Source organism: Ictidomys tridecemlineatus, chromosome 1 (genome assembly GCF_052094955.1).
Source record: "Ictidomys tridecemlineatus isolate mIctTri1 chromosome 1, mIctTri1.hap1, whole genome shotgun sequence".
Lineage (NCBI taxonomy): Eukaryota > Metazoa > Chordata > Mammalia > Rodentia > Sciuridae > Ictidomys > Ictidomys tridecemlineatus.
In genome coordinates, this window is record NC_135477.1 from 172,433,392 (window position 1) to 172,451,737 (window position 18,346).

At 40.5% G+C, this 18,346-nt stretch overlaps 1 protein-coding gene across 3 annotated transcripts in view; it reads right to left on the minus strand.

Annotated features, from left to right (window-relative positions):
* The window catches only part of Gabrb2 (gamma-aminobutyric acid type A receptor subunit beta2), a 232,748-nt gene extending 216,498 nt beyond the window's left edge, over nucleotides 1-16,250 (minus strand). For 2 of the 3 annotated variants that reach the window (XM_078052045.1, XM_021726464.3), the window contains exons 1-4: nucleotides 15,413-15,550; nucleotides 14,498-14,726; nucleotides 14,283-14,374; nucleotides 13,199-13,266 (exon numbers count right to left, since the gene is read on the minus strand). In XM_078052045.1, the coding sequence (XP_077908171.1) occupies nucleotides 13,199-13,266; nucleotides 14,283-14,374; nucleotides 14,498-14,574 (237 nt within the window). In that variant the 5' untranslated portion in view covers nucleotides 14,575-14,726; nucleotides 15,413-15,550. Of the gene's footprint in view, nucleotides 1-13,198; nucleotides 13,267-14,282; nucleotides 14,375-14,497; nucleotides 14,727-15,412; nucleotides 15,551-15,875 lie in introns of those variants that run through there. The other variant, XM_021726465.3, reaches the window with a different exon arrangement.
* Between the last annotated feature and the right edge of the window lie 2,096 nt (nucleotides 16,251-18,346).

The following is an 18,346-nucleotide window of genomic DNA, read 5'->3' on the forward strand; positions in this document are numbered from 1 at the left end:
AGTTGCATAAAACAACAAATTTCTACCTAACTGGATTACCTAGGATGAAAATCTGAGCCCGTGGTAAACAAGCAAGGTAAGCTAAGTTTAAAACATGGTTCTCAAAACTGACTCATCAAATCAATAGGAAGAGTTGTATGGCCTCTTAGAAAACATGTCAGTTAAGATATTAAAATGAGAGCTGATCTTTCCAAATAACCAGACAGTAATACATTTGCCAGAAAATATTTCTCTGTAGTGTTCAAAAGAAACCGGCACAATGATTTTATTAGATTTCTTACAAAACAGAACTTGGCCTCTCAAACCTGAGGTCTAAGAAAAGGCACTAGAAAGCATCAGAAGGAAATAAAGTAACGTTTTGCTTTTCTTGTGGTCTCAAATTCTATATAGATCTTTCATCTGTAAGTTGGCAAAAACTTAAAATATTATGACTTTTAAAATAAAGGTGTCATTCTCTAGTGGATTCTGTTTTAAAAATGGCTTGCCATATAGGCACTCCAATGGGATTCAAGTAAACATTTAGAAGCATTCTTCCAACAAATGAGCTAGACTCAAATTTAGATAGCCCAGCACATCAATCCCACCAGTGTGGGAAGTGCGGAAGCTTAACCACGCTTGAAAGAGAAATGATGTACACAGCCCATCAGAGAACCCTGCAAGAGATCTTCCTCCAACGTAGCAACTCAAATGCTCACTTGGCCAAAGAAACAGAAGTATACATTTTCAATATAGATATCCAAGCTTTTTGTAGGTGAAGAAAAAGAGAATAGAGCACGAATATTTCATTTTTTGAACTGTGGCGGATTCCATGACAAGTACAAAGAAACGGTGATTAGATTTTAAAACCTAATAATTGGCATCTGTTCATTCATATTTAAAATTCTTTATCATGTCAGCTTTTTATTTATGATATTTGTTTCAAATGTTCCATAAATTGTTTCATTCAAGTTTCAAGTTAAAAAAAAATATTCCTTGAAAAATAAATGGGCTGATGAAATCAGCAACCTTACAAAAACAAGTAAGTTTGAAAGATGACTTCTGCAATTTGCTTAAAATCTAACAATCTGATATAGTCCTTTGCCAACCTACTTAACCTGTAGTCCCAAGAATCAGGAAAATTAGTTCCAACTTTAAAACAAACGCTTCCTCTTGAAAGAGATGCTCAACACACTGAAACACTACTCTTTCTGTGCTGATGCTTTAGGGATTGCAACATAGAAGAAAATGTGACTATACTCATAGAAAACATCAATCACTTTTAAATTATCTCAGTTTAAATCCTACTACGCAATACTTCTCATTAGTAGAATTATGTGCAAATTGAAACAGCCTTGAATTTGCTACTATTCATGAGATTAATATTTATTTTCATGGGAAGTGAAAAAATTTAGGTAAGTGTCATAGTGAGTATGAGATAAAAATATCATAACTTGTTTACTTTTACCAAATCTACTTTAAATTTCTATTTTGCTGGATAATACATCACATGATGTACGTAGGGAAACAGATACATATACATGTAGTGAGCAGGTCAGCCAGAAGTTTAAGTCTCAGCAATAACCAGCCTGCGACCCTGAGTAAGTTAATTACTCAAAACTTAAATTCCTCCTCTGTAAAAGGAGCACAGTTAGATTCCTTCAATTATAAAGCTATTGTGAAGTTTAATTTAGTTAAAACATAATATGTATCTCAACCTGGGCACTGAACCCATGGTAAGTGTGCAATAATGATTAGTTCTTACTAGAGACATACATGGATAAATGTCTCCATGGTCAAAATTATGAATAATTTTCACAATTTGGTCCAAAAATTACAACCTTATATGTGACAAACTTTAGGTTCATAAGCATTCAAATATATGTGTACATATATGCATGTGTATATGTGTTTGTACACTCACATATATAAATGTGTGCATGCATATACATGAACACATACAGATGACTTACAAAAAGAGGGGCCTACTCAGGAAACTGTTACATAATACTAAAAGATAAACATTAGAAGTATTTTTTCAAGTGATATCCATGAAACCTTCATTGTAAAATGGAATTTTTTTTAGGTTAATTTATTAGAAAAGATTCAAAGCTCTAATAACTAACTCTAACTTCCTATCTATATGAAATGATAGGGTCAATATAACAAAATATATTAATGAACATATTTATAATTTTATGATCCATCACATATTAGTATAAGAATATGACCTATTCATACATGATGAGATATTAATTATGATGACATTGACAGTGCAAAGATGGAATAAATTACATAAACTTATGGAAATATAATTATAATAGATATGAATTAATGGGTATTTCATACCAATAATTTTAAGAGATGCATAATTATGAAACAGATTTATCTCTCTGAAGTGCTTGGGCCAAAATAACAAGATTTACATAGAAATAACATCATTTTAATTAAATGTAAAAAATAAAGTAGCAGAGTGAAAAATTGACTTTTGGAGACTAATCATTTAATTAAAACTGTTGCTGTAGTGTGGGTCTGGAATGTACCCCAAAGGCCCATGTGTACAGTACAGGTCCCCAGCTCCTGGCACTACTGGGAGTAGGCGGAACACTTAAGAGGGGGGGCCCAGGGAGAGGGAGTTAAGCCCTTGGGGGATACCTTGAGAGGAACACTGGAACCAGGCTCTTATTTCTTCCCCTCTCTATTTGCTTCCAGGCTGCCAAGAGGTGAACAGGATTTGTCTGCCATATACTCCAGACACACTGTGCTGCCACAGGCCAAAGTAACAGGGCCAAGTGATCAGGGATTGAAACCTCTGAAACCACGAGCCAAAACAAATCTTTTGTCTCTTTAAGTTGATTACCTCAGGTATTTTTTTTCCCCCACAGTAATGGATATCTAACAGAGTCATCATAGAGAAATCGGTGGGTAAACACTTTTCAAATTTTTTTACTTAATGATCTTGCACCAATGAAAAAGTGAAATATGGATCTTGGAGGCATCAACGTCAAGGTGCTCCGTCAGTCAGGCCTTAACATTTAAGCATACCTTCAAGCTCTATGACAAAGCAGCTGCAAGTAATGACAGAAAGGGATGCAGTGGCATTTTACTCACATAAAGTATGTGATACTACCACTACTACTAACCAAGCAATCATCCATCTTTGAAACAAGGAAGGATTATACAAATCATATAGCAATGTGTCTACTAAAATGCCAATATGTTCTGATGTTTTTCAGACATTTTCAAGTAACTCATGTTGCTATTATCTATTTATTCACAGTACCAAAAAATGTTCATCCCTCCTCTTATTAGACTTAATTCAGTTTTTTCTAAAAGTAGCATGTGTGTCAATAAAATTAGTGAAGATATTCTAAATGGCAGTTTTTAAAGGAAAATACTTTTTCGTTTTCCCAGTCTTACGTTAAGCAAGTTTCTTCTGTTTTCTCCTTTGTTTCTTGTGAAAATGCTTAAGACTCGGGTCATAGCCTGTACCTAAGACATCTTAATGTCTGCTCTGCAGAGCTCTCAAGGTAGTATGCAATTAAACTTCCCCATGTATATGCACCCTAGCATGCCTATCTACTTACTTCCTGTGGAATTTTAGAAATTAGATGACCTTTCTAGTGCTTAGCTTCCAGATTTGTAAGAGGCAATGTTGATTCCTAGTTCGTATGATTTCTTTGTGTTAAATGAGATGATCATACACACCCTAGAGTTTTGTCTCTTAGTAACCCAATTATTGCTAACACGCAATGACATTTTTTATATTGTCCATGTCCCACTTCCTTCTCCAACAGGACAATTCTATTTACTCTCCATCTATTCAAATTGTCCTGTTCCTTCTTTCTTAGTTCAAGCTCTTCCATGAAATCTTCCTCTACAAATCCCAGCTACTCAGTACAATTGGGTCTTTATCATTGCAAAAAAAAAACCCTTACTACAACCAGATACGGTCAGCTGTTATCCAGTTGTGTTATAGGTGATGATATTCACTTCTACTTCACTTAAACTAGTGTTCTGAACACAACACCCTCCTCCATGATAGTACCTCCACCAGAGTCATCCAGAGAGCTTGTAAACATAAAGAATCCTGAAACTACCTCAGACCTGCTGAATCAGGTTCTGAGCATAGGTTCAGAAAATATGAATATTAACACCAGATTGATAATTTTATTATGCAAGAAAGTTTAAAAGTAACTGCAAAAAATTTAATTTTCGATGCTTTATTTCTAGTTCTAGACCTAAGGAATATGCCAAATTCCTGTCCCACCTCTGAAACATTCTTGTCTCCATTTTTCCCTCACTTTCCCTTAGGCAATTATGATAAATTCTTCTAGATTCTAGAGAGAGGTTTAATTCTGGTGTTAAACCTGTCTCAAACACAGCCTACAATACAGTCTACAATACAGCCTAATTGGTACAGTGCCAGATTAATTAGGACTTGAGACACGCTTTCTGGTAGCCTATGATAGTCCTTCAATGACTCCTCCAACAAACTCGGTCCATATTTGCTGAGCATCTAGTAATTATCAGGCATGAGCTCAGCTCTGGGGATGCAGAGAAACTGGACTCAAAATCTCTCGATCTTCCTCTATGGCTTACTCACATATCGCTTTTTCAAGATACATGTAGATTCACTCTAAAACTTGATTAATTTAATTGTTCCTATTGTGTTAGGAGAGAACTCATTTCATCTTCAATTGCTTGAAGAATTACTCCTAAGTTAAGGCCTCTTGGCAAGACAATGGGCAGTAGGTGCCAAATTACAGAGCAAGGAAATGAGACTTGGCAGTAGAAATGCCAATAGAATGTGGCAAAACAGAGCACCAGAGCAAGTCAATGGATCAACACATCCCCCATATTCTTCCATATAAATTGTGACAGCATAGTGTAAACTCATGTATCTCCTTATTTAATAAAACACATAGTTTGCCAATAAAATGCATGATTGGAAGTAAAATATATCTTGTGTTTCTATTTTTAAAAACTCTTACCCTTCTAATTCTTTCTTCCTCTTTTAATGGCCTGCTTCAAAGTTTTGTTTATGTCATTTGAAAACAGTGTGATTTTGGAAAATCAGGATAGAAGCTGAGTAAAGATTAGCTGTGTCAAAGTAACAGGTCAAGGTAATAAATAACATTGACAAATACGTACTTAAACCTCCATATTATTTAAATTCAGTTCTCTATTTTGAATTTGAAAGAAAATAATATGTTACTTCATTTTCAAATAGTCTACCAGTAGAATTATGGCTAACAAACTACAAAATGGATTTAATAGATTCCCATTTTGAAAAAAAATACAGGCCGTTGGCAAAGAAATTGCCAATATGTTCCTGTGTGAGCACATACGTGTAAAACCAAAGACTGGAAAAATACACACCCATTGACATGGGTGGTAGAAATGTTGTGTACTTTTTAGAAATAACACTGTAAAGATAACCGTGATCTATTAAGTTAAAATATACAGTGTAACATCTCATCAACAAGATAACTAAGTGCAATGTGCAAAATACGAATACTAAAAAAGAACTAGGATGTTACACAGGCAAACTAAAACAGGTGAAATGAAAAGATGAGGATATGGATGCTGGTTAGTATTTTTAAATTGTTTTTTCCACAATATCCCACTAACCATAAGTGAAAGTGGCGATTGTGCTCAAGAGCCCCCCCCCCTTTTCTCCACTTGCTAGATAGCACACGGTGACTCTTCACACCATGCTTCTTCAAGGGGACAGTGTTGCTCCACAGGGCATGCTTGGCAATTTTTGGAGACATTTTTTTTGGCTTTCAAAATTTCCAGGGTGCCACTGGCATCAAGGAAGTAGAGGCCAGGGACACTGTGAAAGGTCATGAAGTGCTCAATGCAGCCCTCCACAACACAGCATTGTCTGGCTCAAAGTGCCAACAGCACCAAGGTTAGAAACCTGGTATGGAACAGCTGCAAAACAAGACTGTGTCCCTCCTCAAAGTAAGCCTTCCTCCCCCACCAAAGAACACTTTCTCCAACTTATGTTCATGTGGGAATTCCCAGGAATATTTCATCATTTGGGGGGAAAAAGAGCTAAAAAACACAGATGCACATTTAAACTATGAAATCCAAGATACTTCCCTTACCTGCTTTCTCGGACAGACTAAGCCCATAGTCAGCTTCTCATTTTCATACCTCAGTCAAGCAAAAGCATTGTTCAGTAGCATAAAGTAACAGTGAGGGTTTATCCCAAGAATTAGCCAAGAGAAACAGTTTGAGAAACTATCAAGTGTATAGATGTTTAAAACTGATGAAATATAAGGTCAGGCAAGAGGTGAAAATAACCACCTTTAAGAGAACTATTTTGAGGGACAACCAATCAAAATGCACAAATTATTCATTCTCCACAAACAAACAAACAAAAAATGCAACTGAAAGTGTTATCTTAAGAAAAAAAAAAGAAAAGAAAGAAAGAAAGAAAAAGAAAACCAGGCGCAGTGGTGCATGCCTGTAATCCCAGCAGCTTGGAAGGCTGAGGAAGGAGAATCAGTTGTTCAAAGCCAGCCTCAGCAAAAAGCAAGGTGCTAAGCAATTCAGTAAGAACTTGACTCTAAATAAAAATACTAATACTGAGGATGTGACTCAGTGGTTGAGTGTCCCCAAGTTCAACCTCTGTTACCCACCCCCCCCCAAAAAAAGGGTGTGGTCTTTTACACTACACCCACCCAAAGCTTAAAACCACAATGTTCTTGAGAATGAATCAAGCAACATTTCCTTGCAGTTATATATCATAAATTATTAACCTGGATGGTTACCTGACAGAATTTGCTGAAGCACTAGAAATATTACTAGACAGCTAACAAATGTCACCCATTTGCAATGAAAGAATTGAGGACAAGAGCAACACCTCCAACTCCTTGAGATTCTACATAAATCTTCCTTTATTCCTTGAGAATTCTGCTAAGTAAATGTAATATAAAATATAAGTTTCCCAAGGACAGGAACTGTGTCTTATATTTAACCCATACTGAATAAAAAACCTGCTTGAAACAATCACTTTAATAAAATCAAAACATTTTGAAGATAAAGATGGAGAGGAGCAACAGAAGCATCTCGTGAAGGATTAGTTCTATTTGATCCACTCACTGTCTCCAAAACAAGAATAAAAATAGCTGTGAAGAAACAGGGTCAGCATGGAATGGAAATGATCAAAGAAGAAAGCCTTGCTGCATTTAAAAGCAACATGTACCACATGCTAAGAACTGGGGATGGGAAAATAATCACCTGCTACCTGTGTGACCTTGAATAAGCCATTTAACCTTTCTGGGCCTCAAGTTCCCCTTTTGATTGTAGGGAACCTCAGTTTCTACAGGAAGTCTGATTTAGATGATAAACATTAATACAATATCTGTGTAAGTTAGGGACTCAATAAACAATATGTGATATTATTATATTAATGTGATACCAATGCTGCTGCTGATAATGATGATGGAGATTGCTGAGCACTGTATACACAGTGGAGGAGGAGGAAGAGGAGGAGGAAGAGGAGGCGGAGGAGGAAGGGAAGGAGAAAAAGCAGTCAGGAAAAGAGCTTGCCCAAATAGAATAGGAGTTTCAAAGAACAGCTCGTATAGAATTAGAGTCTCCTGGTAGCCACTGAGTTCACACACCCTTCATCAGGGTCATGGTCATGCTTCCTGAAACACCTCACTCACCTCTTCCTCACAGCAGCTAATTTTAATCCCTGAATCTCAGTAGAAAGTGTCTCCTGTCACTGAGAACTTGAAGGTTTTCAGGCAAGAAAGCCTTCAGTCTCCTTCTGCTCCTCCACCCACCTCCCCTCTTCATCCTCAACCTGCTTCCTTCTAAACAGTATTTCCCTCCAACTTACAGGATTCCTTTTCATCTGTTTCCTTCTCCCCAATTTCCTTAAGATTCAAACTTTCCAAAAGTGTATTCTCCATCCACCAAACCTCCTCTGACGGCACTGTACCAACGTGTCCTCTTAGAACACCTGGGAGACGAGTCTCACAACTAATTACAACCGGTTCTTGTGGCATCTGACACAGCTGGTCATCTGCTGCTCTTTCACATGCTCTTGTTGCTTTATCTTCAGGAGGGCCTTACTGTACCTTTCCGCCTGCTCCTGAGTGGTGTATTAATCTCTTTTGTAGGCTCCTTTATGATTTCCTATCACTGAAAATTACAGTGCTCACAAGACCTCACTTTGGGTTGTCTGCCCAGTTTCTTCTCTCTGTGCCCATTCAGTTATAAGTGCCGTCTCTCTCTCATCATTGCAATCCCCCTAGCTAAGGAATCACCTACTGGTTAACTCCACTTGGAGGTTCCTTTGTGCAAGGAAAATTCAGCACTTTCCAAGCTCAACTCACTGTCTACACACATATTTCATCCTCCCAGCATCCACTGCTCTCCCCATCCTCCCTGTAGTGACAAATGAAACCACTGGAAGTGGGATTTACCAAAATCCCCTTCTACTCTGTAAATACACCAATTCCACCTCTGCTCGTTTTTACCCCTTTCTTAGTTTGTCAATACTTCCCGGGTTTCTGCAGCAGGTGTCTATCTCATCTCCCAACCTTAAGTCTCGCTCCAGATGCGCCCACCTGCCACTCTTCACATCACCTCTTAGAGGTGTGAATCTGCTCATGTCATTCTCCTAAGGACACCCCTTCTTGGGTCCCTAATGCCTTTGGGAAAAAAAAAGTTGTACTACTGGGTAAACACAAAATTGGCCACTCCCTGTGGCTTCAACGCCAGTTTTCTCACCCCTTTGCTCCATCTAAACCTATTTTCAAATCCCTAATACTATTTATTTTTCCTGTGTCACTTGCATTTTTTTCCCCTGCTTGGAACATTTATCCACAGATCTCTAACCCCTTTATCCTGAAGCTAATTTCTATGCAGTGCATCAGTATTCTATATGCCTACTATGTTCTGTCGATTTTCTCTTCAAAGCACTTGTGATCCTATGCTGATATTTTAAATGGTCAATGTCTCAAAGCTGAGTGCTATGATTCTCTGCTCTATTTATCTACATAGATAGTACAGTGTGTGGTGACCAACCATGAATTCCTGCTAAGAAAGTGAATTCCTCATTCATTATTTGTGGCATTCACCCACTGGAGGAGACAGTGCCTTGTCTAGAAATAAATTATAAACATGACAGAATAAGATAGAACAACTGTCTAAAATATAAGGCAAGTTGAGATACCAAGCATGAAATGACTGGAGAAATGAACAAGGAATAAAGGAACTGATAGGAGAGAGACCACTGTGCATGCACTTGTGTACCTTCTGGGCAGAAAAGGTTTAGAGAAAAGAGCAGAATTAAGCTAGGCAGAAGCACAGTAAGCACCTGATGTGGAATTTAAGATTAGAGAACATCTAGATGTTAAGTTTCATGAGGTCAAGGGACAGCCTGGTCTTGTTCACTACTCTGTCCCTGAGGTCTTACACATGCTGGGCTCATAGTGGCAGCTAAATAAGTATTGGTTGAATGGAATTTTAAATTGTGCAGCTGGTGATGCAAGAAACATCTGTTTAAAAAAAAAAGCGATACTTTTCTCCATTCCATAAAAAGGTAATTTGTGTATGTGTTTACTAGAACTCTTTCCTCAAAAGTGAAATATTGCTTCACTCGTTGGTTGGCAAATGTGTTGCTTCAAGATGGAGAAGAATCTGCTTTAAATGAAGAGAAAGCTATTTCGGTCCATAATCCTCAGAGCCAAATTTGAATCTTAAAATGCACTTTTCATCAAAGAATCTTAACAAAAAGATTCCTGCCAATTTAACCAAAACATCTAAAAATATTTCATTCCAAAGCCAAGCTTCCTGCTCAGGAGCATTCTAATTGAAGTCTCATTCCTCCAAAGATCTTTCATGGGGTGACAGTCATCTGAGTCTCATGGCTTAGATACAATTGCCACCTTCCTTAGAACTCTCAACTCTAAGCCATTTAGGAGTTCTGCATTTTCCTAATGCTCTTATAAATCCCCAAGTTTTCCTGAAACTTCTCTATACACAGTAGAGTTGCTATTACAAACCAAGCAGGAGACACATGTAACTCTGAGTTGGAAGTGAACTGAACATGCTCCTTCTCGTTCCAAAGATGAGCAAACTAAGACCTAAAGAGGTAGATTATCAATGCAAAGACACGTAGGAGAGCAGCAGGAGTGCCAGAGACTTTGTCTCTTGGTTACTAGGATGGTATTAATTCCTGTTCATAGAACACCAATGCATTCACATATATCTTTTATTAATTCTGTGGTCACCTGAGATGGGTAAAATGGGACTATTACTTTCCCTTAACAAGAAGGAAACTGAGCCCACTCAGGCTGTGACTATCCTCAGTATGACTAAGCACCAGCAGTACAACTACCATCCAAGACTCCTGATTCAGTCCAGGGTCTTTTCATCATTGTCACTTATAAGAAGCATCACATTGACATAGATGGACATTTTTTCTTCAACACAAATGAGTCAACAGCAATTTAAAATGGTCTAGCACCAGCATTCTTCAAAGAAAGATGTGCTAGAATAAGAAAGTGAGGCTGCAGTCCAAAAAGGATAATGAGATATTCATATTAATCAACTGAAATTTAACTTAAATAATTAATGGAACTAACCAAAAGATCCTAACCCTTTTAGAAATGTGTTCAAAGGACAATATACTACAAACATCATCTTAAGCACTAGTGATGGAATTACTCATCTGCTGCTTTGAAGCAAGCAACCATATTTAAAAATAAAGTAGCAGCAACAGATATAACAAAAAAAATTTCTTTGGAGGATTAGTTTTAGATTCTTTGGGTTGCTAGATAAAATGATGCTCATTTTTCAACAAGCTACAATGTAGTTGAACATATCCACCAGTGTTAGCATTAGGCTAAGAAAGGAATCTGACTTCAAACTTTTTTAAAAAATATTTTTTTAGTTGTTGATGGATCTTTATTTTATTCATTTATTTATATGTGGTGCTGAGAATTGAACCCAGTGCCTCACACATGTGGGGCAAGTGCTCCACCATTGAGCCACAACCCTAGCCTTGGCTTCAAACTTTTAACACTCGGTTCTAATCAGTAATGCTGCAATGCTGTCCCATTTACAACTTGACATTTATTTTTGTACTTTCAACATCCCATGATTTTCAGCCACAGTAAATAGCTTTAAATTATGACACCTCTCCTTAGCTGGATCTATATTTTGACTTGCAGGTCTTGGCATGGAGTCCACCTGAGATATCTCTCCAAAATGTTTCATAAAGGGAAAAAAATGAATACAACTTAAGAAAGGAAAAGAAAACAAAAACTCTACCACTCAAACAACTTTCTATGGAACTCAACTTAAGTACTTAGTTAACCTATTGCAATAAACTCTAGTCATCTCATGATTGTCTCTTTGAATTCTAGATTCTTCCCACTATTTTCCCACAAAACACTATTTTAATAATCCTCTAAGGAAGCAAGCATTAAAATATAATTTGAGAGCAGGAAAACAGCATAAATTTTTTAAAAAACATACAAAAGTGTCTAATCCATCCACATATAGGACACACAGAATCACACATGACTTTATATATATAACTTTGTTTTCAGCAACACAATCTAGAATCAAGTACCTGGAACTTAGGAGATACCCACATTGGGACCATTTCCTATTTTTATGTTGAAACTCAGAATATAAACTGATAAAAAATCTTCAATCCCCCCAAAGTGATTATCTGTATAGCTGAGAAATTCATTTAACAAATACTGTCTGTCCACACAGGGAATCTCATAATGTGTGGTTCTGCACATCCAATATTGTCTTTGGCCAGTACTGACATCTATATCATAAAAACTTTCCCAATAATTAGAACACAAAAAGATTCATGCCACTACAGCATTGCTGAAATAGTTGAACATTCCTTTAAGTTTTCATAAGATTCTTCAGAACCTTGACATAATCCCACACACACTATCACTTATTTGGGGGCAATGGATAAGGGTTGTACTGGTTATTTCAGGTTCCTGTTTAAATTCAGGAAATATGGAAACGTGTGTGATGTTGAGAGCCTGTTCGAAACTTAGCAGTTTGGTACACTGACAATCTTGAGTTAATAAATAAGAGTCCTAATTCTCAGTTCCTGATGGCTGGCTAAGACGTGTCTGCATAAAATCTTACACACTACACCCCTTTCTTTAGTTATCCATCCACCTTCTGGACAGAAGAATTCACAATATTCTTAAATGTGCTGTGTGCTCTGTCAAAAGTGACTCTGGAGATTTACATCAAAGTGTGGCCCTTCTAGATGGGCTTTTCCAAAGGAAAAAACTTTAAATTAGAAAAGTTACCAGACAAATGCCCCACCTCAGTGGGGGAATCTGGGACACTTATCGTCATGCATGTCTGCAGTGCTCCAACATGGGCAGCAGGGGGCGCTCCTGCATGAAGCAAACCCCCCACAAGTGCTTCCCGTTTGGGGAACACAGAGGCGTTTTCCTCTTAGCCCCAAGTCCAGAAAGGTAACCACTAAAGAAGCTGTCAATAAATCATACAAGCTTAGGGCACAAGATGAATAACACTCCAGAAGTGACCAGAGATGACACGTGGAACTTAGCCTGCCTTTTAGGAACTGAGTGATAATTTTTTACTTTTGTTTTCATGAACTAAAAGGGTTAAAGCCTGTGGCAAGCCATGGGGATGGGGAATGGGGCTGTCATTAACTATAAGTAGGTGATTTCCAAAAGCAACAAGTGGGTCTCAATATCCAAGATTTTTTTGTTTAGCCTCTTTGTACCATAATTTAGTTTGTAGGTTATACTCTCTGTCAAATAATTTTTCTGCTACATGATAATAAAAAAATACCTCTTTCATTTTGTCTTCACCTAACCCCATCAAAAAAAAAAAAAAACCACTCATGAACTGAATTTTCTATGGAGCCTTAAGAAAGGTCACATCTGCAGGGGTCTCCAGCATGTGGCTGCCTTTCAGGAACAAACATGTGATCCATTTTTCTCATTCTACACCAAGACCTTAGTGTCAGAATCAGGTTGAAAAGAAAAATATTAGGGACCAAAATGAGCCAGCTCTGTAACCTCAAACACAGTGAATTTCAAGGCAAAATGTCATGCCCTTTCCTCCTCCTCACACATATATTCCCACACATCCCACTGTCAATGGCCAGCTCCCTCCTTAACCCTATTCCTAATCAAAGGTCTGCAGAGACATAGCCATAAACCTCCATACTCACCATATTGACTTCAGAAACCATGTCAATGCTGGCAATGTCAATGTTCATTCCCACAGCCACGGGGGGACCTGCAAACCAACATGGTCAGCCATGTGATTTCTGAGAACTTATTCATTCTTAACAAGAGTTGTCTTTTAGGCATGGGACACCCTGCCTCAAACCCCTCTCCACTGCTAATTCTCAAATGCTTCACTTTCCTGCTGCTTTGCAAAAACAGTGGTAGACACCCACTCCTCTAGGAACTGCTCCACTGAATATGCACACACGTGTGCTGGTGGTTGAGGGATTCCAGCTCTGTCTACATGTGTAGATGTCTCAGCTTGTGAATGCACACAACTTAAAAGAAGCTTAAGAATCATTCTAGAGGACAAGATTTTTATATATTGCATCAAAACCCCCTCCTCCTCATTCTTTCCCACACCCCCTAGGTGTGTAGATTTTAACTCTGTGAATGCCAGAAAAGTCTAAAGCAAAATTAAATGAGTATATCACTATATTTAGGACTGCAGGGACAGATGTCATTTTCTACCTACCCCAGCTGCCCCCCTACCCTCTTACCCTACAGCCCCTCCCCTTCTCCCTCAGGCTGCAGAAGCTTGGAGGAGTGGATGATATTCAGATGAGCCACTTTAAACCATGGCCAAAGGAACTCTTCCAAAGTAGGCGGGCACAGGGGGTTAATGCCACCTCTCAACCAATTGCCTGCACATCTTGTTCTCAAAAAATGTTCACGATGGCCTTCTGCAAGACAGATTCTCTGGGCACACCATTAACCAAACTTAACAGGCTTGTCTCTCACGGAAGCAAAGACAGTAAAGCAAAGGATTTGTGACAGTGAAGGCAAAGGAAAGCAAGTCACCAAATCTGAGTCCACACTAAGAGGGTCCCTGAAAGACCTCTCAAGTGTTGGATAGTAACACATCAGCATAAGTTTGGATCCCTTTTTCAATATGGGAAGACAGAGATTCATTCAGTGTGCCACATGTACCCTCAACTAAGGGGGAGGAAGAGAGTGCACACAAAGCTCAAAAGGCAGCTTCAGCTGTAGCTGGGCTGTTTCTTATTTGCAAGGCAACCCCATTACCTCCAAAATCTGGTCTCAGACGAATGTCATAGCCTTTCAGCAGTCTATCCACCGTCTCTTTAACCAGCGACATATTACTAGGGTCATTGACACTAAAGAAAGAAATGACAATAAACAGGCATCAATAAGGAAGCAAGCACATCGTCTCCAGCATCCTTCTCACAGAGGTATGCAGACAGAATTCCGCCAAGTAAGAAAGGAAAAAAGACACTTACCTCTGCGCACAGACAGCGGCGATTATTAAGGGGAATGACCAAATCCCAAAGTAGCCCCTTTTCCGGACTCTCCACATCCCTTTAGTTTTTGATGGGATTGAGGGTTTCAGTGAAGAGAGGAGATCCAACTTAGTCTGCCCAGTGCAGTAATTCTAATGTGAGGCGCATGCGCACGGCGTACCAAAACATCAAAGGGGCAGCAGCGGCTGCCGCGGACGGAGCAGATTTCCTTGTTTAAAAAAAAAAATTAAAGGGGAAAAAGCAAAAGCATATACATGTATAATATATACATACTTGAATTATATAGAAAGTCACCCCACAGGATCATTCCAGAGTAAAATCTTTGTTGATCTTTCGTTAAAACAAAAACAACTACAGCGTCTGGTAAGTTTCAGTAGTTGCAGGAGGCAGTTTTGCACCTCGCGGGTTGTGGGTTTTCGGTGTGTGCCTTCGTGTGTGTGTGTATGTGTGTGTGTGTGTGTGTGTGTCCTCTTAAATATGCAAAACCAGATTAAGAATTTAGAGGAGAGCAGGTGTCGGGTGCGAATGGAAAATGGGTGCCCGGAAGCCCACTTCGGGTCTGAGCAGGCTGACAGGGACCAGGAGTTTGAACTTTATTTCCTTAGGTGAATAGCATCCCTTGCCTGGGGCAAGACTAGGGTGGGGGTGGGGACGTTCAGTGGGGGTGGGGTGGGTGGGAAAGGGAATCAGGGGCGGAGGGAGGGAGGAAAGAAACCAATTGGAGGAGTGTGGAGCAACCCCATGGATTTGGGGCGGGTGGGGAGAGTGCGGAGAAAAAGAAAGAAATGGAAAACATTTTTTAAAAGGGAAAAAAAAAAAGGAAAGAACAAAAAGAATAAAATGATGCTCAGTCTGTCTCAGGAGTCAAAGAGCAATCTTTTCTTCACTACTCACGAGCGATTCCTTTCTCTTCCTCCTCACCCTTTGCCCCCTATTCCCAGAGAAGAAAACCTCTGGGTCCTGGTTTCTGGCGGTGTGACGTTCCTGACCCGCTAGTACTGGTTATTTATAGCAGGAGGGGGAGGGGGCGAGGGGAGCAGGAAGGCAAGGCTGTCTCTCCAGGTTTTGGTCTGAATCTGCATTGGGAAACTATTAGTGGGCAGGGTGGGGTTTGGAGGAGGGGGAGGTGGAACATGGGGGCCTGAGGGCTGCAGGGGGTGGCAGGGGGGGTGGTCAGTGCTCTAGCACAGGTGCGGGGGGACGAGAGGGTGTAGGCAGCGGCACCGTGCTGGAAGGGCAGGTGGGCGGCAGGGTGGGACGCGCCTTGGCTAGGCCCCCCACACTCCTTCAAACGCACGCGCACCCGCGCGCGCACACACGTGCAGGCACACTCCCCACCGCTGCTCGCCCTCCTTACCCCGCGGGCCCGAGCTCACCGCCCACTCGGGCGGCACGCGGAGAGGGCGCTTCCAACCCCTAGGTCCGGTTTGGGGAGCTGGACACCCGGCCGTTCAAGGATTGCGCCCCTAGATCCAACAAGCTCCAGCGGTCCCTAGAAGGCAGGCAAAATGCAGAAAAGGCTCGCGACCGCCTGAGGCAGGCGGGTTCTCCCTGGGTGTCCGCACCACCTCTCCCTTTCTTCCCTTCCCCAGCCCGGAGGGAATTGCACACCCCGAGGCTGCCTCTTCCCTCCTGCCTGAGGCCCCAGTAGGTTCACCGCGGCTACTGGGACCCAGAGAATTCAGCAAGATTTAGATGGGGAGTGAGGGAGGGAAAAGGTGCTCAATTCACTAAAGAAATATTTCCTCCGCTCCAGAGAAAGGGACCCTCGCGGCACGGATGTCAGGGCCGTCTGAAGGAGCCCCTAGACCGCGACTACAGGCTCTGAGTAATCCCGAGTTTACCCTGGAAGGGGGTAAAGGGATAGGGCACTTGCTTCCGCTCCCTTGCCCCCCCCCCCCCACTCCCTAGCGAAGAACTGGTAGAGCCAGAGCTCAAACCTGCATTTTGGACCACAGTGCTTAGTCTCTAACTACTACTGCTACTACTAAACGTTGTAACCATTAACTAAGAGCCCCTACTACGTGCTGGGAAATGCTATATTAACTCTTAACAACAATCCTAGCTTTTAGTTATCACTTCAGTGCCCCCATTTTATGGATTTAGAAATTGGTACACTGAAGCTTTGGAACTTGCCCAAGGTCACTCAGGTGGAGAGAGGTAAAACCAAAATTGCACTTCGGAAACAGCGTTCCTAACCACCAGACTAGACAACTTCAAGTCCAGATCCCTGACTGCTGCCAGATCTTCGCTGCGGCCCGCTGACCTCTTGAGGTGGCGGTGAGAGGAGCTGGGGGACGATGGTGCCCAGTCCGGTACCGGTACCGGCAGGACCCTGTAGAGGGTGGGTCCCTGGGCTGCAGGGTCCTCTGCAGGCGGCTGGGTCGAGCTGCAGGCTCCAGGACTTTGCAGCACTAGGGGTCCATCCGGTCCAGGATGCAGTCATGACCCACACACCTCCAGATAACTTTTCACCTCCCCCACCTGGGTTAAAGGGTCATTTGCAGGCAGTTTAGGGAGAAGACTCCAAGGAATTTGTGAAGGCTTGGGGTTTCCCTGGGAGGGAGGACGAACGGGAAGGGGGAGCTGTGAGCTTTCACCGACTAAAGAAGTTTCTAGGTTAGAGGAGGGTAAAACAGCACTTTAAAACAACTACAGACACAGCGCACATCTGCAGCGTGACGCTCTATCAGGCTCCGAAACTCGCTGGAGGCCATCCAAAGCAAAACACTGGAGGGAAAGTGGGAGGGTGAAGAAGGGAAGAGAATCTGTAAATCTCCTATCTGTATGCACTTGGGTTGCCAGTTACAGACCTATAGCCAAGGCAAATAGCTGACTTTCGTGCTCCCCCTGCTCCCTGCCCCAGTATTGCATACAGTGGGAATCTTTTACACAAGCTAACTATAATGAAGAGGCAAAAAAATAAAAATAAAAAAAAGTTTGGCTTATCAGCATTTGTAACCAGAGGATTCACGAAATAGTTTGATACTCGGGCAGCCAAAAGAGGAATCCTTATAAAGTTGCGCTCTCCCAGAAAATATCTCAAAACGGGGCTTTTCTTTAACCATTATTGACTTTGTATTTCCTATATTCCAGCCCCTTCTACTAGGCCTACTTCAGTTTGGGTTCTTAGAACAAAATTTAGTAAACAAAAGAAGCCACAAATACTCTCACCCATCTAAAACGATGATAATGACCCAGCGAGTACTTAAAGTATGTGTTGAAGACCTACTATGTACCTAAAATTAAGGGAGAAGAGTTAAATAAAAGGAGTTTGCATCTCAACAAGTAAAATAGTGCAGTACAAATTGAGCATAAAGAATGCAGGTAAGGGCTGGGGATGTAGCTCAGTTGGTAGGGTGCCTGCCTTCCATGGACAAGGCCCTGGCTTTAATCCCCAGCACCACAAAAAAAAAAAAAAAAAAAAAAAAGGAAGTAAACCTTCCCTTCAAAGTCTAGCTCAAATACTTAGACAAGTGATCTAACCTCTCCAAGCCTCAGTTTCCTTTCCTGGAAGAAGAGTATCTTCTCCACTGGACTGTTGTAAAATGATGTAATATGTGTAACCTTTGCTGTGTTATTAATAAATAAAGCAATCTTTTAATGAACAAGATATAATGAATGAAAAGAAAGCAAAAGAAGCCTTAGTGTCATTTATTTAAAAAGATTGAGAGGACATAAAATTTGGTACAGTTTTAGCTTTGAGAAGAAAGGGAGGAGCAGACATTTCCAGAAAATAAATGAAGGTTCAAAAGAAGATTAGTATTAAAGACTCAAGCGGCAATTAAAATTAAAAAGGATGAAAGAATATTGGTTTTGTCTAGGTAG